Source organism: Excalfactoria chinensis, chromosome 1, assembly GCF_039878825.1.
Source record: "Excalfactoria chinensis isolate bCotChi1 chromosome 1, bCotChi1.hap2, whole genome shotgun sequence".
NCBI lineage: Eukaryota > Metazoa > Chordata > Aves > Galliformes > Phasianidae > Excalfactoria > Excalfactoria chinensis.
Window position 1 is genome coordinate 45,505,511 of NC_092825.1, and position 27,287 is coordinate 45,532,797.

Below are 27,287 nucleotides of genomic sequence, written 5' to 3' on the forward strand. Positions count from 1 at the left end.
ATATTTTATCTGAGAAATTGACCTATTTTTCAACATAATTACCACCATCATCTCTACATTTCCACCAGTGTTGAACAGGTGGGTCCTGTATGCCATGCCCATAAAAATCTGTACCAGTGGAGGTGATCTACTGTTGCTGCCATCTTGTCAGACTGCCCCTCTGCTGCCATCTGTCACATGGCAACAAATCATAATGGAATAATGGTAGGGAGGTTCAACCTAGACTGCCATACCACCATCTCTCCATCTGATATCATGGGCCAGCATAATAGGAGGCATTATTTTGGGAGCAGCACCTGCAGATCTCAAGTCCTCCCAGGGGCAAGGGAACCAAAGTTTTATAGTTCTACAGCGCATTAGCATTTATATATATATGCTTCTTCCCTCTTTCTTTATTATCATGACAACTTCTGCACTTACTTAGAAACTGGAATGTATTTACAGTTTTGAGCAGGAGGTCTTAAAACCATCAGTGTTTCCTATAATGATAATATATATATATATTTTTTTCTGCACATGAGATTACCCCCATCCACTGTGTTAGGAGCTCATGATAAGAGAAAATGACTGGGTATATCAGGCTACTGGTTCTCACTGGGGAAATCATTCTGAGCTCTTCTACAAACTAGGTCAAATTAAAGGGCAAAAAAGAAAAGAAATAAAGGCACTTGCTGAGTGTTGTAGAAACTCTTGGATCATTTTTCTCTGCCTCTTTACTCAACTACATTTTGCATTGTAACATTCAGGTTTAGTATGCTATAATTGTCCAAGTATTCTAAGTGTATTTTAATTTCTCAGCCACTGTAGGTTGCAATTTAAAATTTCAGCCATTGTAGAACGTAATACAAAGCAAGGAATGTGTGTTAACATAGGAATTTAGGATAGTTACATTTGGAAAGCTTCCTCAGGCTTTGATCTTCCCCTATTTCAACTGGCAGATGCTGTGTTTGACTATGATCATTCAATTTTTCTTCCCTTCCTATGCAGAATAAAGAGGTGTCAATGGAAATTCTGAAATACTTTATGATTATATTGTTACTTTCCTTTCAGGAGCAAGAACAGTTTCTGATCAAGATCTACTGGCTTCAGCTGAAGCTGTCTCTGTCACACAGGAGTGGAAATGGAAAGAAGGAACAACATATGCATATTTAGGAATACGTGTAAGCTAGGAATAACTGTTTTTCAGTTCACAGTTTTGGGGTGAGAAAGAGCATTTTCTAAATATCAGAATAGAGCTCTGTCCGGAACTGCAGGGTTATGGCACTGCCCCTTGGAAACTGCAAATATGATGCAAGCAGACAAGTTTAGGTGTAGTAGTGAAGGAAGCCCAGGATGCTTAGGAAACTCCTAATGTGCTTTGAAATACCTCTTTTTTTCCCTAGAAATGGCAGAAATATTATATGGAGTTCCCCAACACAACTGATACCAATAAACCCAATATCTATTATGGTATAACTGGCCAAACTTTTACTGCCTACTTCAGCCCACATTGTTAATACGTTTATGCACTATACAATGAAGGCATGTCCTGGTTCAAAACTCATTGCTTTAGTTTTAACACTTAATAAATTAACTAAGTAGCTGTAATCAATAAAGTGATAAAAAACTTTTCTATTATACTAGTATAAAATGTCAATTAGATCTTTTTCTAAAATGTAAATACAGAAATTCCTCCTTCAGTCCTTGAAGCTTCTCATGTTCTTCAGCAGTCTTATTGATGACCATTAAACGATCATTTGTTTAACAGAAAGTTGTTTACTTAAAACCTACTTGCGACAACTATGAAACCTGAGCAATGGAATAAGGCAAAGCAGTCAGGAGAACTTCCATCCTGACATTGGAGCTTGAAATCCACAAGTTAATTCTCAAGATTTAGGAGAAGAGGTGTCCCAGCAATTTCAAATAGATATTTATTTTCTAAAGCTCCATGTATTTGAAAGAGTTCTGGAACTCAGAAAGGATCAAAGGAAGAGCCAGTCCTTTGACATCTTTTCTGTCTTTGTTGCCACTGAGGGTTGCATTCTGACATCCAGTTTACAGCTGACAATCTCATTTCATGTCTTGTACACCAGACCATGCCTGTGTATGCAAGCTATAAATCATTTCCCCTCCATCTATAAATATTTGTGCACAAATTTACTGTAGAGAAAAATAAAGCATGTCTATAAAGTAAAAATTGTTCTATGTAAATTATTTTAAAAGGAAAGAAGCCAAGAAGAATGTTCTATAAATGAGTGAAACTGGAGATAGCCTGAAAAACAGAGAATTAACCACTAAGAAAATCTACAAGAAGTTTATCCAGAATCCACAGACATTTAAGATCATGTTTACTGTGTCCGAGCCTTTAAAAACTGCATGGTTAAAAATTACTGGTTACGGTTTATGCAACATATCATTTATTCTTAAATATTTATTTGTTATTTTCTAGGGCTTGGGGGCATAAGTAGGCCTAACATCACATTAAAAAGGAAAAAAAAAAAAACTCAAAACAAAACAAAAAGAAATTGAATAGAAGTCCTAGTGTTCCTAAGGATCAGCAAACTAAGCATGCATAAGGCTCTATATACTGTGCAGTAAACTTCAGTTTGTATGTACAGGGTCCCCCATCAAAATAAACAAGAGAGGAAGAGTTTAAAGACAAGGTGCTATACTAAAAGGAAAAAGAACTTAAGGAAATTCCCATGGTCTGGCACCAGTTTCACGAAAAAAACAAAACAAAACAATCCTTACCTTGGAACTACGTGATAATTTATACCCAGCAACTGATATATGAATACTGAAAATACTGGGATTCATGGAAAGAGGGGAATTAGTAAACAAAGTGGTAAAGAAATGAATGAGATGCAGTAGATAAAGAAAGAGAAATGGATTATTCAGGAAGTGTACATTCCATCAAAAAAAAAAAAAAAAAAAAAAAAAAAAGAGGGATGAGAAAAACAGAACGTAATAAAGAAAATGAAAAGCACTGCAGACCGGGGAAGAGAATCAGCCAGGAGGAGGCCCCTCCCACTGGGGAGGAGGATGCAATGCCACTCCCGCCCCTGCTTTCAATCAGGTCCGACTATACACCATAACACCGACGCGCGCAGCACCCGCTTCTCATTCGCATCCGAGATCTTAGGCTGTTAGAATGTCTGGCAGAGGCAAAGGCGGGAAGGGGCTCGGCAAAGGGGGCGCTAAGCGCCACCGTAAGGTGCTGCGCGACAACATCCAGGGCATCACCAAGCCGGCCATCCGCCGCCTGGCTCGGCGCGGCGGCGTCAAGCGCATCTCGGGGCTGATCTACGAGGAGACGCGCGGCGTGCTCAAGGTCTTCCTGGAGAACGTCATCCGCGACGCCGTCACCTACACCGAGCACGCCAAGAGGAAGACGGTCACGGCCATGGACGTGGTCTACGCGCTCAAGCGCCAGGGACGCACCCTCTACGGCTTCGGTGGTTAAACGTCTTCGATTTCGGCAACCCAAACTTTCAGCAACCCAAAGGCTCTTTTCAGAGCCGCCCACTGCTTTCCAACAAAGGGCTGTGCCACCATATCTGATGTGCCGTGTTTTTCTCATTTCGTTTAATAGTTTAGCTCTTTATGTTCCCGCATTCTCCGCTATTGTGCTGTGTGTGGACTGCAGAGCTGTGTAGCTCAGCGCTCTAGCTCCTGACGGTGTCCCCGTTTACCTACAGCTGCTCTACTGCCTCCGCTTCCCCACAGGCAGCCGCTCACCGGGCGCCGTTCGGGCTGCCGCTCGCTTCAGGGCTCTTCTGGCGTCTGTAAAGGCCGGGAGAGAGGAACTCTGCAACCCAAAAACCGAGGTGGGGAGGGAGTATTTGAAGCGGGTTCTACTCTGACAGGGACCACACCGGAGGTTAAGGGGCTAGGAAATAATGAAGAGGCATCTATTCCTCTTCCCGCCGCCCGCAGAGGCTGCGCATGCGGGGCTCGCGGCAGCGGGGGAGACCGCAGCCCCGGAGTGCCCGCTTCTTTTCCCCGGCTGTGTGTTTTTCCCGCTCTTTCGAAAAAGGCGCGCAGTGCCGCCCGCGGAGGTTGCCGCCAGGGAGGGGAATGGGGAGAGGCTTCAGCGCAGCACTCCGGGTTGTGGTAGGGACGGAGCAGCGGCGCCGGAGGGAAAATTCGGGGCAGCCCCGGCCACGGCGCGTCTCTCTAGCGAAACTGTGAGGCCCGCACGGACGGAAAGCCACCAGCCACTATCTCCGTACGCCCAGCAATACGGAGCTTCCCGCGCCAACACACTACGCAAGCACTCATCAAGTGGGGGCATTCCAAGCTCTTTCTCGAGACTGTGGGTGGCCCTGAAAAGAGCCTTTGGGTTTCACTTCGCTGCTCTGCGCGCTTCCTCGGGGCCGGCTCACTTGGCCTTAGCCTTGTGGCTGTCGGTCTTCTTGGGCAGCAGCACAGCCTGGATGTTGGGCAGCACCCCGCCCTGCGCGATGGTGACCTTGCCCAGCAGCTTGTTGAGCTCCTCGTCGTTGCGGATGGCCAGCTGCAGGTGGCGCGGGATGATGCGCGTCTTCTTGTTGTCGCGGGCCGCGTTGCCCGCCAGCTCCAGGATCTCGGCCGTCAGGTACTCCAGCACGGCCGCCAGGTACACCGGGGCGCCGGCGCCCACCCGCTCCGCGTAGTTGCCCTTGCGCAGCAGCCGGTGCACGCGGCCCACGGGGAACTGCAGCCCGGCCCGCGACGAGCGCGACTTGGCCTTGGCGCGCGCCTTCCCGCCCTGCTTGCCGCGGCCCGACATCGCAGACTGAGTTTTCAAAGTTACAAACACCAGAAATGTGCAACGGCTGCCCGCGTTTGCCCGCGCGCCTTTATATCCCTTCCCCATTGCGCGGCCGCCGGCTCCTGATAGGCGGAGACGTCCAAACGGGTAACGAGTGGCCAATGTCGTAACGAATCTCGGTCCGACCAATAGCGATAGGCGCTATTCCCCGCCCCGCTCTTTTCAGACAGCCAATGGCGGAGCAGGATGGGCGGGAGTAGGAGGCAAGACGCCACTCAGAGCGGTTGTGTCTGCGTAGAACTCTTTCCTACTTCCTGCCTGTTTTGTTAATTTGCTTTTTGAAACAGCACTGCAGCTGCCGAGGGCCTGAGAACAGAGACGGAGGGAGAAAGAAAAGCGGGTGTTGAGCATTCGCGTCAGAGCGACTCGAGAGGTGAGACCGTTGGGACGGCCCAAGGTTTAACTGCTCTAGGCCACCTTCCAGGAAGCATTGCAGCACTACTTTCATACCCCAATGAGTTTCTAGAAAGGAAAAACTAAAGCAGATGCCACTCTACAAATGACTCAGTGCATACTTTGTACATTGAATTGTTATCTGCTCTTTGCCTGTATATGGACATCGCAGATAATAAAATTTATGACTACTTATACTGCATTGCAGTGTTACAGCTCCTTTTGTTGTTGATGGAGTGGCTCTTAAAAGAGCCTTTGGGTTGATTAAAAAGCAAGTTGAAAAGTAACTTTCGAGCTTTAATTCTGTTTATGCTCTCTCCCCGCGGATGCGCCGGGCGAGCTGGATGTCCTTGGGCATGATGGTGACGCGCTTGGCGTGGATGGCGCACAGGTTGGTGTCCTCGAAGAGCCCCACCAGGTAGGCCTCGCTGGCCTCCTGCAGCGCCATGACGGCCGAGCTCTGGAAGCGCAGGTCGGTCTTGAAGTCCTGCGCGATCTCGCGCACCAGGCGCTGGAAGGGCAGCTTGCGGATCAGCAGCTCCGTGGACTTCTGGTAGCGGCGGATCTCGCGCAGCGCCACCGTGCCGGGCCGGTAGCGGTGCGGCTTCTTGACGCCGCCCGTGGCCGGCGCGCTCTTGCGGGCCGCCTTGGTGGCCAGCTGCTTGCGGGGCGCCTTCCCGCCCGTCGACTTACGCGCCGTCTGCTTCGTGCGCGCCATCGCACAACAACCAAGAACACAGCCTTTGCTCTCGACGACTGTACAACAAGTGTTCTGTGGCGCCAGTATTTATAGCCGCCCGCTCGCTGCCGATTGGACGTTCTCGGGAGGCGGTCTGTCATTGGCCGAGACGGTCATTCGAAAAGCCCGCGCTTCGCTGCACCCCCCCCCCCCCCCCCGCCCCTTTGGCAGCTTGAGCCGCCCAGCCCTTCCCCCTCCCGCCTCGTCCAATCCGCCTCTGCTCTTCTCAGTGCTGAGCCAGCCAGCCCATCACGGACGACTTTTTCGCTGCCGGCTCCACCGCTGCTTAAGGAGAAATTAGGGCATCGCCCCCACGAATAGTATGGGGTATAGCAGTTACGCTGTCACTACCTCAGACTCTCCCTGTTGCCCGACTGCCCGCTCCCCCCACCAGAAGCAGAGCACCCGAAACCTCCATATTGGCTGCTCCGGAGGAATCGCTTATCGATTCAGGGCCGCGGCAGCAACGCTCCAGGCGTGGGTCGCAGCCTCCGCTTCGCGCAGTACGAACATTGCCTGGCTGCTTCCTGACTCCACCTTCCGACATCCGCCCTCGGTAAGGCTTCGCTCCCTCCGAGAATGAGACGTGCTCAGATCCGCCTAGCTCTACAGCGACCAGACCCCGCCCCCTTCCTTGGCCGAGGATGGCCATGCAGTCCTCACTCAGGTCCGCTAGCCTCGGCTTCTCCGAGTGCCTCTCGCCTGCCCGTCCCGCCTCATTTCTCCCTGGACCTGAAACGCGGGGCGGCGGGGAGGAAGAACTAAGGACTGGGGCCGTGGGAGACAGTCTGCTCGGGGCTATGCGAGGCGCAATTTGTTTTCCATATCGCTAAAAAGAATGCTCAACGTGATGCTGTCCGTACTCGAGCTTTTCGATTGTTATAAACACACTATAACGTAGCGTCTGTGATTGAGTTACTTGCTATTCATACGGCTTTTTAATAGAGCGCCTCTGGAATAGAGAATATTAGGGTGGAAGGGAACAGAGCGGTTGGAACAGATAAAGCAATCACTTATCCCAGAACTCACAACGCACCTCATGAAATGCTTAAAAAAATAAACGATAAAAATAAAAAATATCGCAACCCTGAAGAGAAAAATGGGACTTTAAAAAATGTATCAAGAGTGAAACGTGCTCTTTGGTACGTAGGCAACACTGTTTACTTGAAATAGACACAACGTACAGCTGCTAGAAGATATTATCACTGAAACGACTTTAGCACCACTTCAGAAAACATACAAAAGTTAAAAGTTGTTAGCACTTTAGCTCTTTTACTGAAAGCGTGGGTGGCTCTGAAAAGAGCCTTTGGGTTAAAATCGAGTAATCCGCACCACTCTACTTGGAGCTGGTGTACTTGGTGACCGCCTTGGTGCCCTCCGAGACCGCGTGCTTGGCCAGCTCCCCGGGCAGCAGCAGCCGCACGGCCGTCTGGATCTCCCGCGACGTGATGGTCGAGCGCTTGTTGTAGTGCGCCAGGCGCGACGCCTCGCCGGCGATGCGCTCGAAGATGTCGTTGACGAACGAGTTCATGATGCCCATGGCCTTGGACGAGATGCCCGTGTCGGGGTGCACCTGCTTCAGCACCTTGTACACGTAGATCGAGTAGCTCTCCTTGCGGCTCTTGCGCCTTTTCTTGTCGCCCTTCTTCTGGGTCTTGGTGACCGCCTTCTTGGAGCCCTTCTTGGGGGCGGGAGCAGACTTGGCCGGCTCAGGCATGATAATCAAGCGGACAAAGAACAAACACCCAACCACAACACTTGCAGAGAACAAAGTGAGGCGAAAGACGGAGGGCGCCGGTTTTATAGCGGCGCTATGCAAAGCAGCAGCTCCGCAGCGCCGCACTGCCATTGGCTGGAAGTTCGACCTTGTGACATCACAAACACACGCGCTCCACCATTGGTTCAAATTCGATTCGCTCTCCCATTGGCTGTGTGCACTTCGACTCCCGCTCGGCCTATCAGAAAGCGCGCCTCCGGTCCGCCCGAACTGAATATAAGCGGGCGGGCGCATTGCGTGAGCATTTCCGTGTGGGCTGTTGGTTTCTTCGTTGAAGTGAGTCTCTACGATGTCGGGCCGTGGCAAGCAGGGCGGGAAGGCGCGCGCCAAGGCTAAGTCGCGCTCGTCGCGGGCCGGGCTGCAGTTCCCCGTGGGCCGCGTGCACCGGCTGCTGCGCAAGGGCAACTACGCGGAGCGGGTGGGCGCCGGCGCCCCGGTGTACCTGGCGGCCGTGCTGGAGTACCTGACGGCCGAGATCCTGGAGCTGGCGGGCAACGCGGCCCGCGACAACAAGAAGACGCGCATCATCCCGCGCCACCTGCAGCTGGCCATCCGCAACGACGAGGAGCTCAACAAGCTGCTGGGCAAGGTCACCATCGCGCAGGGCGGGGTGCTGCCCAACATCCAGGCTGTGCTGCTGCCCAAGAAGACCGACAGCCACAAGGCCAAGGCCAAGTGAGCTCAACTTAAAACAAAAAAGCAAATCCCGAATCAAGCACAAAAGGCTCTTTTCAGAGCCACCCACAATTTCTTTCAAAAAGAGCTAAATTACTTTAACTTGCATTCAGGTGGAGTGGTAATTTCTTAATGGTTGTTTTTGAAGTTTAGTACAATGTATCTGTTTTAGTGTATTCTATGTTTTCCTTTGTCTTTTCATTATTTCCTGCCTGTGACATTTCTCCCCTTTACTGTAGTCACTCTTGATTTACAAAGTAGCTGCTACAGTATCCATACTCCATTAGCAACAAAACAGACCTCAACCCCTATCTAAACAATACAGAAAACAGACCTCAACCCCTATCTAAGCAATCCAGAAGTGATTCTCTAGGAGTGAACCACTATCTACATGACAGCAAATATTTCTGGCAATTCTGGATGCTATTCTAAGGCTTTGAATTTATTCAGGCTGTATTTGTTATGCTTACATGACAAAGTCAAAAAGCAACAGTATCACTTTATCACTTAATAAAAATGTGTCTTCAGCTCTTTTTGGGAAATCTTGGGTGGCTCTTAAAAGAGCCGTTGGGTTTAGAAGTGAGTCAGGAGTTTCCTGCCACAGGGGTTTACTTCTTCTTGGGGGCCGCCTTCTTTGCCTTGGCTGCCTTGGGTTTGGCCGCCTTGGGCTTAGCAGCTTTGGGCTTCACTGCCTTCGCCTTGGCTGGGCTCTTGGCTGCCACGGCCTTCCTGGGCTTGGCAGCCTTAGTCACCTTCTTTGGGCTCTTCGCTGCTTTCTTGGTGGCAGCAGCTGCCGGCTTCTTGGCTTTCTTGGGGCTCTTCTTCACTGCCACTTTCTTGGGCTTCTTGGCAGCAGCAGGTTTCTTGGCTGCTGTCTTCTTAGGCTTAGCTGCAGGAGTTTTCTTCTTGGGAGCTTTCACTTTCTCCTCACCTGGTTTCTTGCTGAGGCGGAACGAGCCCGAGGCGCCGGTGCCCTTGGTCTGCACCAGAGTGCCCTTGTTGACCAGGCTCTTGAGCCCCAGCTTGATGCGGCTGTTGTTCTTCTCCACATCGTAGCCGCCGGCGGCCAGCGCCTTCTTGAGCGCGGCGAGGGAGAGCCCCTTGCGCTCCTTGGAGGCGGACACGGCCTTGGTGATCAGCTCGGTGACGCTGGGCCCCGCGGGCTTGCGGGCTTTGGCGCCGCTCGCCGCCTTCTTCGGCTTCTTGGCGGCGGCCTTAGCCGGAGCCGGGGCGGCGGCGGGCGCAGCCTCAGCAGCAGGAGCCGGAGCCGTCTCAGACATGTCGGAGGTACGCGATGTGAACCACCGGTAGTTGCCGAGGCGCCCTTATTTATAGCAGCGCAGCGGGCGCTGATTGGTCCGTTGCGGAGTCCTCCCCGCCCCTCCTCCCGGCGCGCTGTATCTCGGCTTGTGTTTCTTCTTGCTCAAAAAAGTGTGATTTTGGTAAAAATTGGTGACCGCGGCACCCCGTTTCTTAGCCCCGGTGCTGAACACAGAGGGTATTTTTGTCTTATTGCGTTTCTTTTATCTCAGATGTAAAATGATGTTTATACAGGACCGTAATCTCTGAGTTTGATGATTGTGCAAAGAGTTGGACAGTAAGATTTTTATTTTTACTTCCATGCTGCAAATACGTTTCTGACGGCATCCCCACATGGGTGGCGGATTCGTGTTCCTGAGACGGTTTTTTATCAATGTAGTGCAAAGTGGAGACAATTTCGAGTCATTTTCTTTGTTTAAATTCGCTTTGAAAAGAAGCAAGTAACACAAAGTCTCCTCCGAGCTCTGCAGCTGGGTTAGGAGCTGCTTCCCATTAACACGGTTTCATCTCCTAAAATAACAAAACCTTTGGACATAGTGCCCTATATGGCTTTGCACAGAGCTTATAAAAAGGGAAGAAAGAAGGTGTCTTTCACCAGAAATAGCTAAATGAATGCCAGGTCTGTTTAATTAGCCAGCAACATCAACCTCTTATAAGTTATACAGATGCTCTTCCTCTGCTTCCTTCAGCTTTCTTCCTCTTTGTATTGACGTTTCAGATAATTGTATTTCCATTTGTTTCTCTCAAAATAATTATTTGATTATCCAACGCAGGCAAGTAAATTCATCCCTGTGCTCACATTTTAAGATAAAGTGTTTACTCTCGTGATTATTTTTATAGTTGAGGGCATATTGTCAGTCAAACACGACAGCTGAGCCAAAAATAATCAAGGTCTGGTGTGCTTGTTTTCCACATGGAAAGAACTGCAGGTTAAAATGCAGGGACTTCTTTAATAACACAACATAAATCCAGTGGGTGATCAAACAGTTCTCTCCTCAGCGCTGCCAAGGTAAACTAGAGTAGGAAACTGAAGGCAATGCTAAAGAGGAAATGCTACAGTACAGCTGATCAATACTTCTCATCATAATTACTTGGACTTTTTTTTTTTTTTTCTTTTCTTTTCCCCAGGTCAAAATTGCTCTCACATAACCTGGGAAAACTTTATTTGCCATTTGTTTGTAGGTTTATTAGTTAACTTCAGTAAGGCACAGAATTTACTAACTTTGTAAATATGATAAATACATTTCCTTTCATTTACGTTTATCTGCTGTTTCCTCTCCTTCTCAGCACTCCTATACCCTACAAGCTGATATCTGGAGCTCTAAAGCCAAAGTTAGTATTGTGAGCCTTAATAACGTCCAGCTCATAATGAGAGATCTGTTTCTGTTGCTTTGTCCCCTATACTTCATTTCATATATATTCATTTTATATATAGACTATTAAAATCCTGTATTTCAGGAAAACATGTAACACGGTGTTGAATATGTAAAGCAGAGCTACAGTCTCTCATCTTACAACACATATTTTTTTTTCTCTGGTGAGACATGTAGAAACAGGATCCATGTGGGATCTGATGAGAAGCTGTGAGATCCTGATGAAAATAGAAAACAGAGCCAACTTTGACTTCTAGTTATTAAATGCTGTTGCAGAAGGGACCATGAGCACAAGGACTGTGAGAGGACAGGATGCGGTGGTTGGTTATTTTGTACTCTGGGGCCTCACATGAGCGGGCATAACCTACAACTACAGCACGGTGTCTCCTGCTCTCAGCACTGGTCCTGCTGGCAGCAGATTTCATTTTTTAACCTTTTGTAAGTCACTGAAGAAACTGCCTAAACAAAGAAATGAAGCCATGGCAGCTTTTGGACAGTTCTTCTCTTGGCTCATTCAGATTTCTGGGACAGAGCTTTGCTCATAACTACTGTCGCACATTTCTCTTCCCCCGGTAGAAGGTCAGAGAGTGGCACAATGCACACACACATACAGTCAGAGATGATCTCATGTTTGAGCTGTTGGTGGCAGATCAGAACAACCATGGGGAAGGCAATGGGGGGGAGGGGAGGGGGTAGAAGGATTTCCTTTTACCAAGGCAAGATTTTATGATATGGTCTAAATTGAATATGTATAATATGATTTTCTTGGGATGGGTTGGATAGTGGAGTTACTTGTTCAGAAATATGCAGTATAATGTGGGAAAGGACAGGAGACCTGAGGGATTGTTTCCTGTTATGAAAATGAAATCATTTGGGTTTTTTTCTGCTTTTCCTGTAGTAATACAGCACACAAACTCTTGTGAAGTTATGGCAGTAGTGAAGACAGTTTAAGGATTTTGCCAGTAGCTCTGATTTACCATGACTTGGCTACAATTAAAGTGTGAGAAACCAACAAGAGATGCTGTTGCATCCCAGAGTGGCTTCTGCCTACATGAGACAAACAACAGAATAGCATCACATATGAGAATGTAACAAGAGAAGGATATTAGGTTATTTAGATCTACCGCCTCTACAGGTGCTGTATTTCATTCACTCTTCTTATGCATGATTCTATTCAGTTAATTCCAACTTCTCTGTGCTCCAGATAAACAACAACAATAAACATGAATGCATTCACAAAGTCACTCATGGCAATGCAAATCTGCTTGACTTAGGATGATCTGTGGGACATCTTCTGGTCATGGGTAGAGGCAGTTATTTGAAAATGGATTTTTGCTGCTGTTCTACATAATAACACACTATTACATGAAAGAGAAAAGAAAAATCTGTTTATCACTTGGGAAGAGTTATTACTGCTTGCAGCTCAGTCTCCAGTATAGGACTCCTCCTCACTGTAAGACCTCTATATTAGTTCTAAAATTATCTTCTTGCAAAAGATATTCTGAGTTCAAATATTCAGTTTTAGTTTGACGCAAAGCAGAAGATAAGTAGCTCTTTTTTATTCCAGGCCACTCTGTTATTAAAAGCTCCCAAACTCTTCTGAGGTGTAATTCCAAGAGTCAGTCCAGATCCATCAGTCAGTACATAGTTCCATGTTCAGTATTTAAGGCTTCAACATCATATGGATACATCACAAAATGTTATTGTATTGATTAATTTATATATGTAAATTAATGTTTTTCTACAGTGAAATTTTGCCAGTAGGAAATGTGGATTCAGCGAGAGAGAAAATAGCCATTCCTCACTCCTTCTTTCCACTTGCCTCACCCATTTAATAAGCTGGGAGGATCACAGGAGACATGTCTAAAAAATGCATACAGCACTTTGGAGACCAGGAGGAAATATAGAATGGAAACACAGTGTATCACTCAGATGCAGTATACTGAATATCTACAGGCATTCAGACAAATGTTAGGGATTATTTTTGGTGAACATGAAGAAAACTTCAAACACAGATTTCTATTTCCTGCCCTTAAGTCACATGCTCTAGTAGGGACATGGCTTACTGGGCACTCTGTGGAAGGGTTGATGGTCAGACTTGATCTTAGAGGTCTTTTCTAACCTTAATGATCCTGTGATTCTGTGTGAAATGTCACTTTCCAAAGCCACATGAACAAGATGGTTTATTTGCTGCAGTACACACTGCACATGTAATTGGAGATCTCCTGGCACCTTGTGCCTGGACTGCTGCTGCTCAACCTGCAGACAGAAGCTCCTTCCCCTGTGGGTCTGCTCAGAGGAAACACTTTCTTGGCTTGTCCACCCCACAAACAGTCTCAGGAAAAGTGCAATGCTGTGTGGCCAAGCTCTCATTTGTACCTCAAGACTATGAGAACCGTATGCTATCTTTGACTTCCACCTGGTAGCTGTAGCAAAGTGGTATGGATTATATCAGGGTGAAATATGAAGTGACAGTTGTGCAACAACACACCTTGTTGAGAACCAAACTGTCCTGTATGGTCTCCTACGTCTGTTGGCAGTGAGGACAGGTTGAGCTGCTACTTAAAATGCCCAGCAGCTTAGGGAATAATCATTTTTTGAAAGAAGTGCTGCACAGATGGGAAGAGTGCCACCAACTGCAGTGCTTCAGGATGGAGAAGACATCATATTTCCCTTCCTTCTTGTAGGCAGTGATGGATGAACAGCAGAACACTGCAAAGTCAGCACTGCAGATAAGACACTGAAAAGCTGGTATGCATGTGTCCTTCCTAGATACTTTGGGGTTGGGAAACCTATGCATTTCAGAAGAAGGTTGTGGTACCAGCAAGATCAGTGGGGCATTAGTAGTTTATGTGATGCCTTCTCTTAACATGGCTCAGGATTTCTCACTGGCTGCCTTACCTGCCAGTAGGACAACTGCAGCAGAATATGTCCATTTGCTGACAGGATGATGCCAACCATCTTGTTATGTTTGGGTACTTGAAGCAGGTACTCAGTGGTGCTCAGCTTTGATTCATAAATCCCCTGGTATTTTAGTCTTTCCTCAAGATATCATCCATTTACACCACCATGACACTTCTGCCACTCTCTCTCTTATGTCCATCCTTTCACTGCTGTAGATCTACACCTGTGTGACTGCACACAGACCATTGGAGCAGGATGTGGAGAGTGGTATTTGCTCTTTGTTCAGCCAGACGAAGAAATGATAAAATGTTTTCTCTGGTTCTTAATACCTGCCACAAGCTTCTCCTGTCTTTCTAGACATAAGTTCAGCACAATTCTTGGCTGAGTTACAATAACTCAGAACTACAACTCAGAGACAGGAAGCAGGTGCTTGATGGGGCAGGGAGGAGGTGGATGTTACATGTTCAATAACTTCAAGCATTGCTTGTAAGTGCCATAAGGAACAAATAATCCTTTCCCAGTAGGAGTGGCAATGGGAGAGTGCTGTGTGTAAAAGGTAACTTGAAACACGAGCAGGAGGCACAATCAGAGTGATGAGGTGAATGGGAGCGAGGATAGATAAAAGAAAGAGGAAGCAAAGACAGAACAGGCAGAAAGGCACTTCTGTTGACATCTGTCAATATTCATCTAAGCAGAAATCCTGAAGTGTGTCACTCCAAGTAAGCGACAGGACATCTTCATTCAGCTCAGGGGAACCTGCTCTGGTGTTATCCGGGCAGTGAGCATATCATGGAAGAGAGGAAGAAGGGCCTAGCTTTGTGGGACGTTTTCCCTGTGGGAACAGAGGCTGTTCTGACACAAGCACTGCTCCTACAGGAAGGCTGTGCTTTGCGAGAACAAAAGGGTGCTAAAACCACTGCTTTCAGTGGTGTGATTTTTTTTTCCCCCCCCTTTGTCTGAACTAAGTCCCCTTTTCCTTTGACATCAGGTTGATAGGCTCCCTGCTGAGGAGTGAGTTCAGCTTCCTTCTCAGATTTCCACCCTGTTAAACACAACATCCGTACAAAGGCACACCCCGATGGCTGGTATGTTTTTGTTTTCTTGGGTTTTTGATTATCAGGTGAAGTTTTTTATAAGGAACACCCAAAGGAAAATTGGTTTATACTGCCTGGTATTTACTCACTGAACCTTCTGGTGTGAATTCCACATGTCTCTCACCATCTCTTTCTTTTAACTTTCTTTCCCAGTCAATAAGCAATACACACCAGTGTCTACCAGGGACATTTGGTAGACGACAAATGGCAGAACAGTCACAACTGAGTATCTGCAAAACCTGATGAGAAGAGGGTTTACATTTCTTCTTATCCTCAACAATAATGTTTATGATAATAATAAGAAACCCAAGGGTATGAATCATATGCAAGAGATAGCGTTAAGCTGATTGGTAAAATGTTCATAAGTAAAAATCTGTCAGCAAAATCTGGGTATGAAACTTGCTAACCCAAATGACAGGTTAGAAAGTTGACATTACCTTATAGCAGGCAGTAGGTTCATAGAGGATCACTGCTGCTCACATAGAAGTGTAGGAGCAAAAGCACACATTATATACATACAAACATGCAAATATCCACACAATTTCTCCAAATTTCCTGCCTATCTTGAGAATTGATATACATACTAAAATCTAAAGCTACACATATGCTATGTAAACATGGGGTCCTTGCATGGTGCTTTTAGTGTTGTGAGGTTCCACTGCTAAGTGTTATCCAGGCAAAAGGCTGCACATCATATTACACAAACCAGGTCCTATATATGGTCAGGAATTTATTTACAAAAAAAAGTAGCTGTTAACTAAGTTTCTAATTAGCACTTTGACCTTGTTATCAACTCTACAAGGATACAGCGTAGCTCTCAAAGCTTGTGGAATACCGAGGGACTACTCACAGGCTCCAGATGTCCTGCTTATCTAGGAATAACAACCTTCCCCAGACAGAATGTTGGTTTGCAGAGGATTTGGAAGCAAATGTTGAATGCCCTGAATTTATTGCCAGGTATCAGGAGGAGGTGGTCAGAGCACTGAGGAAAGGGAGGGCTTTCACACCTTGCACTATCTCATACCCAGACATTCACACCGTTATTGGTGAACATTATGATGAACTCCTATGAAGCTGTTCTGGTACTGTTAAGGATCACGCAAAAAACAAACAAAACGACCGCTAACTACTGTATATACATCTTAATTAGGCGACAAGCGACTTCCCTCCACACTCTGAGCACGTGTAAAAAGAAGGATGAGAAGAGAGCTCCCGTTGGGTAACGTGCCGTGTGTGGGCTGGGAGGTTTCGGCTCTGCAAGGCTTAAGACATCCCCGCACCGAGCAGGGATTCCTAAACCTCAGCACCGTCTACTCCGGAGTCTTCACCTCCCCCCAAGGATTCCACCCGACACTCAGTGACATCAGGGAGCGGAGCTCCGCCTTTCCAGCCAATGAACAACGGCTTCCGATCAGCGCGGTACACCCAAGTGTGACGCAGCCGCCGGACTGCGGCGTAACGCGATTACACAGCGACCACCACGGCTACGGTGCCTGTTGAGAAACAGGCGATTACATTTGAATTGCTTCCTCAATGACCTGGCCCGAGGCTATAGATGCAACAAAACACTAAATCTAACCCGCAAAACATCCTTCCAGGCCAGTTTATAATGTTAAAGCGGTTATTCCCCCCCCTTTGAAACATTCCCAACCAGACTAGGAAAGTAAAAGCTCAGGAAACACTGAGATTCGTCCAATTACATTTATCGCGGAACAAAAGTAAAAACACAACAACGCACCGCTAAAAGAAGGCTAAAAGACGTCCAAAATACTAAAACAGTACACTCAACAGAAAATCATAGCAATTTAGCTCTTTCATTGAAGCTGTGGGTGGCTCTGAAAAGAGCCTTTGGGTTAAAAATCGAGTAATCCGCACCACTCTACTTGGAGCTGGTGTACTTGGTGACCGCCTTGGTGCCCTCCGAGACCGCGTGCTTGGCCAGCTCCCCGGGCAGCAGCAGCCGCACGGCCGTCTGGATCTCCCGCGACGTGATGGTCGAGCGCTTGTTGTAGTGCGCCAGGCGCGACGCCTCGCCGGCGATGCGCTCGAAGATGTCGTTGACGAACGAGTTCATGATGCCCATGGCCTTGGACGAGATGCCCGTGTCGGGGTGCACCTGCTTCAGCACCTTGTACACGTAGATCGAGTAGCTCTCCTTGCGGCTCTTCTTGCGCTTCTTGTCGCCCTTCTTCTGGGTCTTGGTGACCGCCTTCTTGGAGCCCTTCTTGGGGGCGGGCGCAGACTTGGCCGGCTCAGGCATGATGATCAAACGGACAAAGAACAAACACTCAACCACAACACTTGCAGAGAACAAAGTGAGGCGTAAGACGGAGGGCGCCGCTTTTATAGCGGCGCTATGCAAAGCGGCAGCTCCGCAGCGCCGCACTGCCATTGGCTGGAAGTTCTACCTTGTGACATCACAAACACACGCGCTCCACCATTGGACCAAAGTCGATTCGCTCTCCCATTGGCTGTGTGCACTTCGACTCCCGCTCAGCCTATCAGAAAGCGCGCCTCCGGTCCGCCCGAACTGAATATAAGCGGGCGGGCGCGGCCACAGAGCATTTCTGTCTGGGCTGTTGGTTTCTTCGTTGGAGTGAGTGTCTACGATGTCGGGCCGCGGCAAGCAGGGCGGGAAGGCGCGCGCCAAGGCCAAGTCGCGCTCGTCGCGGGCCGGGCTGCAGTTCCCCGTGGGCCGCGTGCACCGGCTGCTGCGCAAGGGCAACTACGCGGAGCGGGTGGGCGCCGGCGCCCCGGTGTACCTGGCGGCCGTGCTGGAGTACCTGACGGCCGAGATCCTGGAGCTGGCGGGCAACGCGGCCCGCGACAACAAGAAGACGCGCATCATCCCGCGCCACCTGCAGCTGGCCATCCGCAACGACGAGGAGCTCAACAAGCTGCTGGGCAAGGTCACCATCGCGCAGGGCGGGGTGCTGCCCAACATCCAGGCTGTGCTGCTGCCCAAGAAGACCGACAGCCACAAGGCTAAGGCCAAGTGAGCTCAACTTAAAACAAATCCGTAACAAGCACAAAAGGCTCTTTTCAGAGCCACCCACAATTTCTTTAAAAGAGTTGATATGCTTTTTACAGTTCGAGTATTTCCAGTGTACGTTGATGGCACTTGTGTTGGCTGTTTTATTTTTTATATTACTTTTCTTTTGGTATACAGTCCCCGGCTTTGGTGTAAAACTGCACGCAGCTGCCTGCAGGGCTGTGCCGGAGGGGGCGGTGCAGTAACGTCGCGGAGTGCTCCCAAGTATTTCTCCGGGCCGTATCCGCTCAGGCGGAGGAGTTCCGCCGGGCGGTGCTTCCTGGCAGAGCTGGCCGCTGTTTTTTTGTTCCTTGCTGCGTGAAACTAACGGCTGCTGTAGGTCTGTTTGCCTCTGTGAATCTGTTTTTTGAGCGAATCTCTGCGATTGATTCTGCTGGCCATTATTTGGTTCCTAATCTATTTACTTTTTTCTATTATTTTTGCCTTCTTTATAATGTGCAGTCAATATGTGATAGTATAAACTTGAAGCAGATTTCATACAATTATTTTCCATGAAGCTTTACATGGTATGAAGTAATCCTGTAAGACTCCAACTACATCAGCCTGTGTATTTTTTGTAGGAACTAAGCATGTGTGACACCCACATGATGATTTCATTTCTCCTGGGGGATTTGTATTTGTGGTTTCAAGCAGCAGAGCCTGGAAGTTTGAGTGTAAAACTGATGTGAACGAATAGAGCTCTCTGAGCCAGCTCAGACCAGATGCCTGTGTTTGCTCTGATGCTGAGCTGGGTGGTCATGTGTTGGGAGCACATAAGGAAGCAGCCCTATTTAGGGAGATGTATCATTTCTATAGTAATGTCCTTTCTTGTGTGTATACGCAGAATGACTTAAAAAAGCAAGTCTTGCTGTGTCTTTACTTTTGAAACTGCTCTGGGAATGGCATCAAGAAGGGCCACCAAGTATGGCAAGTTATTTACAGCCACCAACATATATATTAAAACATAATAAAATAAGATGGACCGCATTAATGAGTTCCCGATGTTGCTTTGTAGCTGTGTAGGCCTCTGGTTCTGTGACCCAGTCCTGAGGGAACTGGATGCTGCTGCTCTTCATTATGTTTCTTCTCCCATTCCATGTGTGAGCTGGGCAGGGAAGAAGGGCTTTCCCAGGGGAATTTCCCCCCCCCCCCCCACTTCATCCCCCCATCTATTTATACTTTCATAATGTGAATCACTTTCAGATATACTATTTTGTAATCAAACTGGAAAATAAAGATGGGATTGGCTTAACTAACATAGAAGTAATTGGCTAATTTGCACTGTGTTTAATAATAAATCTCTGGCAACTTGGAAACTAATGTGAGCTGAGAAGTGGGTGAGCAAATATTGACTCAAACAAAGCTACCAACCAGGAAGCAGTATAAAATAGAGGAGTGTGTTTGTTTCATTCAGGCACTCAATCAGATCTTCGGCACTGGACATTCTATTTATAATACCCCAAACTTCTTCCTGTGCTGTGTTTGTCAGTCAAGCAGAGCAGGAGTTACTTGTTCACCCGGATTGCTGCATTTCACTTTCACAAAGAACAGATGTGTGGTTTCATTTCATTTTGTTTAACTCATAAGTGACTGACAAATATAAAATGTACTGCACGTATTTATCTAGATAAGAAATGTCTTTCCAATACTGCTTGACTCTAATAGACTATAGAAAAGAAAAATAAAGCAATGTCGGCTTTTAACTTTGCTGTACGTTATGGCTGATAACGCACTACAGGTACAAAACACAGTGTAAGTGATCAAGTGACAAAGGTGTTCATACAGACAGAAGTAAACCTACTGTGTGTTTCTGTTAGTGTGAATGAAGAGAGATTTTGAAGACAGACACTGACAGTACACAAAATACAGTATCAATGGCCTTTTTGAAGGCTGTGCTTTATAGCATTTCCCAGGATGGTTTATGTGAACGTTGTTCCACTCTCTGGTTCCTGGAAAGCGTACTCTAAGTAGAATGTGTTATGGAAGACAGTGAAAACTGCTCTGGATCTAATAGTAAAGAACTTTAAAGAATATAACGAATGGCATAACGCGCTATTGTGTGTGATTTAATATTTGTGGTGTTTTCATTAATTCTGAACATTTGTCATCCTTTGAGGTAAAATTATCTTTGCTGCTCTTGCTCAGCCTAATTTCTTACTGCTGTTATTACCGGTTAAAAAAAGCAAGCAAGAACATTTTTGACAGCGCTTGGTTTTGGTCACTGTGGTGACTGGGATCTCAGCACTGACAGATGGAGCAACGATGGTTCTACAGTCAGATCTGATGGTATGTGTGTCTGGGCAATGCAACGTTCACAGCGTAGCAACATCTGAGGTTGTGCCAATGCTGGAATATTGTACTGACGTTGGAAGGAGCAATTGTAATCGATAGTTCCTGTGCTGATGAGTTTTAGGATTCGATTAAGAAATGCATGTCCTGTGAAACAGCCTTCAAGAGAGGAAGATTATCTGGAATTCCATAGAATCATAAAGTGGTTCAGGTTAGAAGGGACCTTTTAGATCATCCAACCCAGTTTACGTGAAAGCTCCACAAATGAAGCATCCAGAATGCAAACAGAAGGGCTGAGATAATGCTTGTGCAATCCTGAGCTGGGAGGATAGAATACACCTTGTTTTCTTTTTCTTTAGGCTAACATGGATGAATCTGAATTTTACATAGCACATTACTAAGTGTAATAGCTTCTGACAATGGTACCAACGAGCATCACCACTTTCAAGGTATAAATACTTCTAGATATTTTCCAGATTCCTCCCCTACACACCCTCCCCCCCCACACACACACATTATATTATCTAAGAAATTAGAGGTTGGAGCACACTTTGTTTAATCATCTTTTAAAGTACTGAGTGTATAAAGAGGTGCAGGAAATGAAAGCTGTTTGAATTAGCTCTAAGATGCTTTGAGAGCGGATCTCAAAGTGCAATTTGAAACCGCAAGAGAATGGGGAGAAGGGAGGATGGATCCTAGCATCAGTTATCTCAGATCAAAACAGAGACCTCCCACAGCAGCATTCAAGGTGAAATTAATGTTAATAAATCAGTGACTAAAGTAGTAAAGACTTAGTGATCATCTCTGTACCAGTGCTAAAACACCATATCTAATTGGTGCTGGAAACCTCAAGTCCAGCACTTCTGCAGTTCTTGATGAAACCAAGTGTTGCTGAGGCCACAGCATAATGCTTGGAAATAAGGGTTACTCAAATACATTTTGAGAGACAGTGCTAACAGCTCAGTTCTGCATTAGCAGCAATGTCTAGTTACCAAAGAATGTGGTGGAGATTTGGAAAACCAGGGGCTTGGATGAAAGACTTCAGGGCTGATAACGCAGTACCTAAAGGGAGCCTATGAACAGGAGGGGAGTCAACTCTTTGAAAAAGTTGATAACAGCAGAGCGAGGGAAAATGATTTTAAGTTGAAGGAGGAAAGATTTAGGTTGGTTGTCAGGGAAGTTCTTTACTATGAGATCAATGAGGTGATAGAACAGGTTGCTCAGAGAGGGTGTGGATGCCCCATCCCTGGAGATGTTCAAGGCCAGGTTGGATGGGGTCCTGGGCAGCCTGGTCTAGTATTAAATGTGGAGGTTGGTAGCCCTACATGTGGCAGGGAATTGGGTGGTTGGGTTGGAGATTCATTACCCTTGAGGTCCGTTCCACCCCAGGTCATTCTGTGTGATTCTGTGTGCTTTAACAGGTCAGCCTACAGTGGCTACTTTTGCAGTTCTCAGTAGTTTAGTTAATGAGCTACAAATACTGGAAAAGGTAGCTGATAAATCACATTCATTTTCACTGTGCATTTACAAGGGGAAACTGTCTTAAGAGAAGCTGTTTAAGTTAGTGGGAAAAAAATAAAATCACATATAGAGAAGAAAATTGTTGAACTGTCAGAAAGGATTTCTGATCATTAACTTCCATACATATTGTTTAAAGAATGGAGGCTGAGGCTACAGTGACAGCTTATTGGAAAGTGTCGATTGTAACTAACTGAATTACTTTACACTGTGGTGCTCCGTGGGAACACGCCTCGCTTCAACTATAACAGTTGGGACTGAGGCACCCTCAAGTGGCTGATGACGATATAGCAGCTAAAGCGCTGCTCTTGGGGTGAAAATTATCAGTGAAAGATAAAGAGTCTCTTTCAGCAACATAAGATCTCTAAAAGGCTCTTTTTTGCCTTCCGTATGTATTGAATACATCTCTTAAAACCCGAACGTAGACACTGATTGGGATGTGATGACCGGTAAACTTGCAAGCGAGGTTTAACACAAACGAGAAAGAAAAAGGAGAGGGAACAAAAAGTCTCAGCTAGGAGAAAAAAAATAAAACAAGTATTGCAAATAGCAAAAATCCTTATATTTGCTGGAACAGTATTGGCAGGTATTTACAGAAATTGCTTCTAGATAGGAATTTACAGATGTGAAGTAGAAAGCCGGATTGATAGTTATGCTATTTTTCTGTCTTTGATAGAATTACAGCTCTTTCTCTGGCAAAGTGGGTGGCTCTGAAAAGAGCCTTTGGGTCGAGCAACTCAGGTACGGGAGACGGACCTGCTTACTTGGAGCTGGTGTACTTGGTGACCGCCTTGGTGCCCTCCGAGACCGCGTGCTTGGCCAGCTCCCCGGGCAGCAGCAGCCGCACGGCCGTCTGGATCTCCCGCGACGTGATGGTCGAGCGCTTGTTGTAGTGCGCCAGGCGCGACGCCTCGCCGGCGATGCGCTCGAAGATGTCGTTGACGAACGAGTTCATGATGCCCATGGCCTTGGACGAGATGCCCGTGTCGGGGTGCACCTGCTTCAGCACCTTGTACACGTAGATCGAGTAGCTCTCCTTGCGGCTCTTCTTGCGCTTCTTGTCGCCCTTCTTCTGGGTCTTGGTGACCGCCTTCTTGGAGCCCTTCTTGGGGGCGGGAGCGGACTTGGCCGGCTCGGGCATAACGGCAAAACTCACTCAGGCAGCTGAAAACAGCAACACGAGAACGAGAAGCTGAATGGAAAGGAAGCGATCCCGGACCATTTATTTATAGCCCTACTATGCAAATGAGAAGTATTCCTCTCGCACTCTTTCATTGGTCAGAACACGAGAACATGCCATTCCTCCCCTATACCTGTTTCTCATTGGTTCAAATTCGATTCGCTTTCTCATTGGCTGCCCAGAGCGGACCAGACGTCAGCCTATCAGGGCAGAGTCGAGGAACCAAAGCGAGAGCGTAGCCGAGCGCCGTCGCTTGCGTGCTGCGTTTCTCCTTTGCGTGCTGTCAGCGTTCAGTCTGCGATGTCGGGCCGCGGCAAGCAGGGCGGGAAGGCGCGCGCCAAGGCCAAGTCGCGCTCGTCGCGGGCCGGGCTGCAGTTCCCCGTGGGCCGCGTGCACCGGCTGCTGCGCAAGGGCAACTACGCGGAGCGGGTGGGCGCCGGCGCCCCGGTGTACCTGGCGGCCGTGCTGGAGTACCTGACGGCCGAGATCCTGGAGCTGGCGGGCAACGCGGCCCGCGACAACAAGAAGACGCGCATCATCCCGCGCCACCTGCAGCTGGCCATCCGCAACGACGAGGAGCTCAACAAGCTGCTGGGCAAGGTCACCATCGCGCAGGGCGGGGTGCTGCCCAACATCCAGGCTGTGCTGCTGCCCAAGAAGACCGACAGCCACAAGGCCAAGGCCAAGTGAGCACCGCCGAGGCGACACTGTCTGGAGAGAATAATCCAAAGGCTCTTTTCAGAGCCACCCACTGCATCGCAGGAGAGCTCAGAAATCCACAATACAGCCGTGCAGATGTATGAATTACTCGAGCCTTGCTTTTATTTTATATTTTTCATATTTATTATTAGTATTATTTTTTGGGTAATGATAGCAATGCTTTCCATGCTTCCATTAACAAAGTCGTGCCAAAGTGTTTTCTCCTAAAGGAAGTTTCTCCCGGGACGCTCCGTTGCGCTTTCAGTTCGTATACCGCACTAAAAGAAACCAATGCGTTCCGGGAAGCCCCGTCACCGCCCGCCCCCTTCCCCCTCCTCCCACCCCATTCCCCCACGCCTGTTCCTTTCTTCAACGCGGCCCAAAGAGCCCGGCCCAAGGCGGGGTCTGCGGTGGGAGGGGGAAGGGGCAGAGGGCCGGGCTACTCGTGGCCAATCCTCGGCCAGGGCGGGCTTTTCCAACAGCAGAAGCTGCCGTTCTGTCTCAACGGGAACAAAAGAGACGGGGGAGATCAGGGCTGTTATCGCGTCAGTAAGAAAAAAAAATCTCCCGTCTTCCCCTGATACACAAAAAGCTTTTAAGGAGACACCTTAAAGAGGAACAACACAATACATTTAGACATGGCTCAGTAGTAGCTTTGCGCCTGGGATATCCATTACTTGTTACAAAATATATCCTTAAAAAAAGTGTCACCCGATTTTTATCAAATCATTATAAAACGTTTCTTCACGGTTGTCAAACCAATTACTTCGGCGAAAAAAATACAAAGTCTACACTTCCCTAAAGCCGCCGCGTTAAACCGTGCTCGTTAGGTTTCGGTAATCGGAGGGGAGAAGGCAATTGACCTCTGACGACTTACGAATTGCTGGATCCGTGCCGGAGGTTTCTGACGACCTCGGTGCCTCAGCTCCTTTAGGGAAGGTGTGGGTGGCTCTTAAAAGAGCCGTTGGATATCAAAATAGGTAGAGCAGGACTCTTCTGGGATAACTTACTTCTTCTTGGCTGCCGTCTTCTTTGCCTTGGCTGCCTTGGGTTTGGCCGCCTTGGGCTTGGCAGCTTTGGGCTTCACCGCCTTCGCCTTGGCCGGGCTCTTGGTGGCCTTCTTCGGGCGGCCAGCTTTAGCGGCCTTCTTAGGGCTCTTCGCTGCTTTCTTGGTGGCAGCAGCTGCCGGCTTCTTGGCTTTCTTGGGGCTCTTCTTCACAGCCGCTGCCTTCTTGGGCTTCTTGGCAGCAGCCGCAGGCTTCTTGGCCGCCGGTTTCTTGGGCTTGGCAGCAGTTGCTCGCTTCCTGGGAGCCTTCTCCTTCACCTCACCCGGCTTCTTGTTGAGCCGAAAAGAGCCCGAGGCGCCGGTGCCCTTGGTCTGCACCAGAGTGCCCTTGTTGACCAGGCTCTTGAGCCCCAGCTTGATGCGGCTGTTGTTCTTCTCCACATCGTAGCCGCCGGCGGCCAGCGCCTTCTTGAGCGCGGCGAGGGAGAGCCCCTTGCGCTCCTTGGAGGCGGACACGGCCTTGGTGATCAGCTCGGTGACGCTGGGCCCCGCGGGCTTGCGGGCTTTGGCGCCGCCCGCCGCCTTCTTCGGCTTCTTGGCGGCGGCCTTAGCGCCGGGCGCGGGCGCATCGGGGGCGGCGGCGGGAGCGGTCTCGGACATCGCGGCGGAGTCCTCTGCGGAGCAGGCGAACACAATTGGGCTGGCGCGGGTCAGATGCTCGTATTTTTAGAGAGGAGCCGCGCGGTGATTGGTGCGTTGCTAAGCCCGCCCCGCTGCACGGCCGGGGAGCCCTTCGGTGTGCTCGATTTGTGTTTCTTTGGACTAACAAAAGTGTATTTTCCTCGGAATTTCTGCCACCAAATCGCCCCGTTTCCTCGGTGAGGGAGGAGAAGAGCAGGTACTTGCGTTCGGGAGAGTTTCCAGCCGCAGACACGCGTCCTGCGTTAAAGGAGAGGCGATAAATCCCGTGTGCTGCTGCTGGAGAGAGCTCTGAAGAGAGAAACTTTTGTTTTTCATTGCAAATTAAAAATTTTCTTTCGGCAGAAATGTTTCAGCAACCACCGTATCTTATTCTTTAGAGGGTTTTCTTGCGATTAAAATCGAAATCTGACGATTTAAAGCTATTTTGACAGTTTAAATTGATTTTGAAGAGGAGGAAGTAACACAAACTCCTCTCTCAGCCCTGAATATGGATTAAGAACCGGTTCCTTTGGCCATGTGTTTTACCTCCTAAAACGCTAAACTCTATTGAAATAGGGTCGCCTACCACCTCCTATAGCACTTATTATAGAGCTGTAAACAATTTGTTAATGCCTGTGAATTCGTAAAGATGTAGTTGTTTTGTTTTGTCGTCCTGGCATTTCACTAGAGGGTAGGCAAACTTCCCCTGCTGCCTTGTGCTTTTTTCCTTTGTTTGTTTTCCATGTGAATTTCTGTACCAGTTATTAAGTAAATCAATAGTTCTTTTTTTCCATGTTGTGTTTCTATTTCCACTAAACAATCTCCTGGTACCCCGTATTACCAAACTGCAGCTTTCTAAACTAAAGCAGCCTTCTAAACTTCTGGTTATATTTAACGATATTACTTTTGTCTCTCTCTCTCCCTTTGGTCATTTAAGCTGTGGATGGCCTAATGTAGCACTTAATGTACTTCTGCTCTTACTGCCCAGAGAGTATCATCTTGTTGTCTTTTCTGTGATAGTTATAACATTAAACACAACATTACCTTTGTTTAAAAAGAAAATATAAACCTCTTACACAGACAAAACAATTCAATAAAGCCAATGCAGTATCTCCTTGTCTCTCTGTAAGGAAAAGCAAAAGACAAAATGAAGAGGAGAAAAACCCATTTGATGAAAAAAGAAAAAGCCCATTTAATTCTTTCTCCTGCATTTTACAGTCACAGAAAGGAGGAACTGTTTTCTTGACAAGAAGCAGAGCTCTTTGTGATAACCTGCGTTTCAGTTAGGGGAGTGGTAGGCCATAGTTCGTCCCTAAGAACCAGGAAGAACTCAATCAATACTGATATCTGATTGAAGGTAATGAAATCTGCTGACAAGAATGGAGCTCTGGAATAGATATTTTTTCAGAATCTGCAGCTGATTATAAAGAAGTCCATTATCTGTTGACTGTAATGGTTACTTAACAAAAACACAAATATTACACATCAACCTCGCCTTGCTATTTTCTTTCATATAAACAACATGTAATGTAAACACTGAATTTATGCAGATTAACAACCAAAATTTCAGATTATATGAGCATACAGCTGTAAGTTAATGCGATCCTATTTCCACCTCATTGTTTTATTTACAGCCTCTGTGACAACACTAAACATGTTTGTTTTCCTCACAATTGGGTTTAACTGAGTACAAAAGTCACACTAAACACTATGGAGATTAAAAAAATGAAAAGTAAAACTAATACATCCTAGAAGAGGAAAATATAAGGCTAATATAGAGCTAATATAAGCTTGCAAGAAAAAGTGCATCTGAGCT

General features: G+C 47.5%; 11 protein-coding genes across 11 annotated transcripts; 4 read left to right on the forward strand and 7 right to left on the reverse strand.

Annotated features, from left to right (window-relative positions):
• The first annotated feature begins 3,117 nt into the window (after positions 1-3,117).
• LOC140261054 (histone H4) lies at positions 3,118-3,975 on the forward strand. Its single transcript, XM_072354049.1, has one exon. The coding sequence runs from the start codon at positions 3,131-3,133 to the stop codon at positions 3,440-3,442; it is 312 nt and encodes a 103-aa protein (XP_072210150.1). The 5' UTR covers positions 3,118-3,130; the 3' UTR covers positions 3,443-3,975.
• A 298-nt stretch (positions 3,976-4,273) lies between these two features.
• LOC140257590 (histone H2A-IV) lies at positions 4,274-4,776 on the reverse strand. Its single transcript, XM_072346994.1, has one exon. The coding sequence runs from the start codon at positions 4,748-4,750 to the stop codon at positions 4,361-4,363; it is 390 nt and encodes a 129-aa protein (XP_072203095.1). The 5' UTR covers positions 4,751-4,776; the 3' UTR covers positions 4,274-4,360.
• A 673-nt stretch (positions 4,777-5,449) lies between these two features.
• LOC140259828 (histone H3) lies at positions 5,450-6,015 on the reverse strand. Its single transcript, XM_072351490.1, has one exon. The coding sequence runs from the start codon at positions 5,901-5,903 to the stop codon at positions 5,493-5,495; it is 411 nt and encodes a 136-aa protein (XP_072207591.1). The 5' UTR covers positions 5,904-6,015; the 3' UTR covers positions 5,450-5,492.
• A 918-nt stretch (positions 6,016-6,933) lies between these two features.
• Positions 6,934-7,682, reverse strand: LOC140259838 (histone H2B 5). Its single transcript, XM_072351517.1, has one exon. The coding sequence runs from the start codon at positions 7,639-7,641 to the stop codon at positions 7,261-7,263; it is 381 nt and encodes a 126-aa protein (XP_072207618.1). The 5' UTR covers positions 7,642-7,682; the 3' UTR covers positions 6,934-7,260.
• Positions 7,683-7,965: 283 nt separating this feature from the next.
• LOC140259834 (histone H2A-IV) lies at positions 7,966-8,676 on the forward strand. Its single transcript, XM_072351503.1, has one exon. It carries the CDS (start codon positions 7,991-7,993, stop codon positions 8,378-8,380), a length of 390 nt encoding a protein of 129 aa, XP_072207604.1. The 5' UTR covers positions 7,966-7,990; the 3' UTR covers positions 8,381-8,676.
• A 143-nt stretch (positions 8,677-8,819) lies between these two features.
• On the reverse strand, positions 8,820-9,664 carry LOC140259819 (histone H1.11L-like). The gene has a single exon (XM_072351477.1). It carries the CDS (start codon positions 9,654-9,656, stop codon positions 8,985-8,987), a length of 672 nt encoding a protein of 223 aa, XP_072207578.1. The 5' UTR covers positions 9,657-9,664; the 3' UTR covers positions 8,820-8,984.
• Positions 9,665-15,609: 5,945 nt separating this feature from the next.
• LOC140257665 (histone H2B 1/2/3/4/6) lies at positions 15,610-17,373 on the reverse strand. The gene has a single exon (XM_072347123.1). The coding sequence runs from the start codon at positions 17,325-17,327 to the stop codon at positions 16,947-16,949; it is 381 nt and encodes a 126-aa protein (XP_072203224.1). The 5' UTR covers positions 17,328-17,373; the 3' UTR covers positions 15,610-16,946.
• Positions 17,374-17,649: 276 nt separating this feature from the next.
• LOC140256617 (histone H2A-IV) lies at positions 17,650-19,008 on the forward strand. The gene has a single exon (XM_072345247.1). It carries the CDS (start codon positions 17,677-17,679, stop codon positions 18,064-18,066), a length of 390 nt encoding a protein of 129 aa, XP_072201348.1. The 5' UTR covers positions 17,650-17,676; the 3' UTR covers positions 18,067-19,008.
• Positions 19,009-22,479: 3,471 nt separating this feature from the next.
• LOC140257562 (histone H2B 1/2/3/4/6) lies at positions 22,480-23,197 on the reverse strand. Its single transcript, XM_072346908.1, has one exon. The coding sequence runs from the start codon at positions 23,044-23,046 to the stop codon at positions 22,666-22,668; it is 381 nt and encodes a 126-aa protein (XP_072203009.1). The 5' UTR covers positions 23,047-23,197; the 3' UTR covers positions 22,480-22,665.
• A 66-nt stretch (positions 23,198-23,263) lies between these two features.
• LOC140257547 (histone H2A-IV) lies at positions 23,264-23,892 on the forward strand. Its single transcript, XM_072346901.1, has one exon. The coding sequence runs from the start codon at positions 23,386-23,388 to the stop codon at positions 23,773-23,775; it is 390 nt and encodes a 129-aa protein (XP_072203002.1). The 5' UTR covers positions 23,264-23,385; the 3' UTR covers positions 23,776-23,892.
• An 898-nt stretch (positions 23,893-24,790) lies between these two features.
• On the reverse strand, positions 24,791-25,473 carry LOC140257538 (histone H1.01). The gene has a single exon (XM_072346896.1). It carries the CDS (start codon positions 25,448-25,450, stop codon positions 24,791-24,793), a length of 660 nt encoding a protein of 219 aa, XP_072202997.1. The 5' UTR covers positions 25,451-25,473.
• Positions 25,474-27,287: the final 1,814 nt, after the last annotated feature.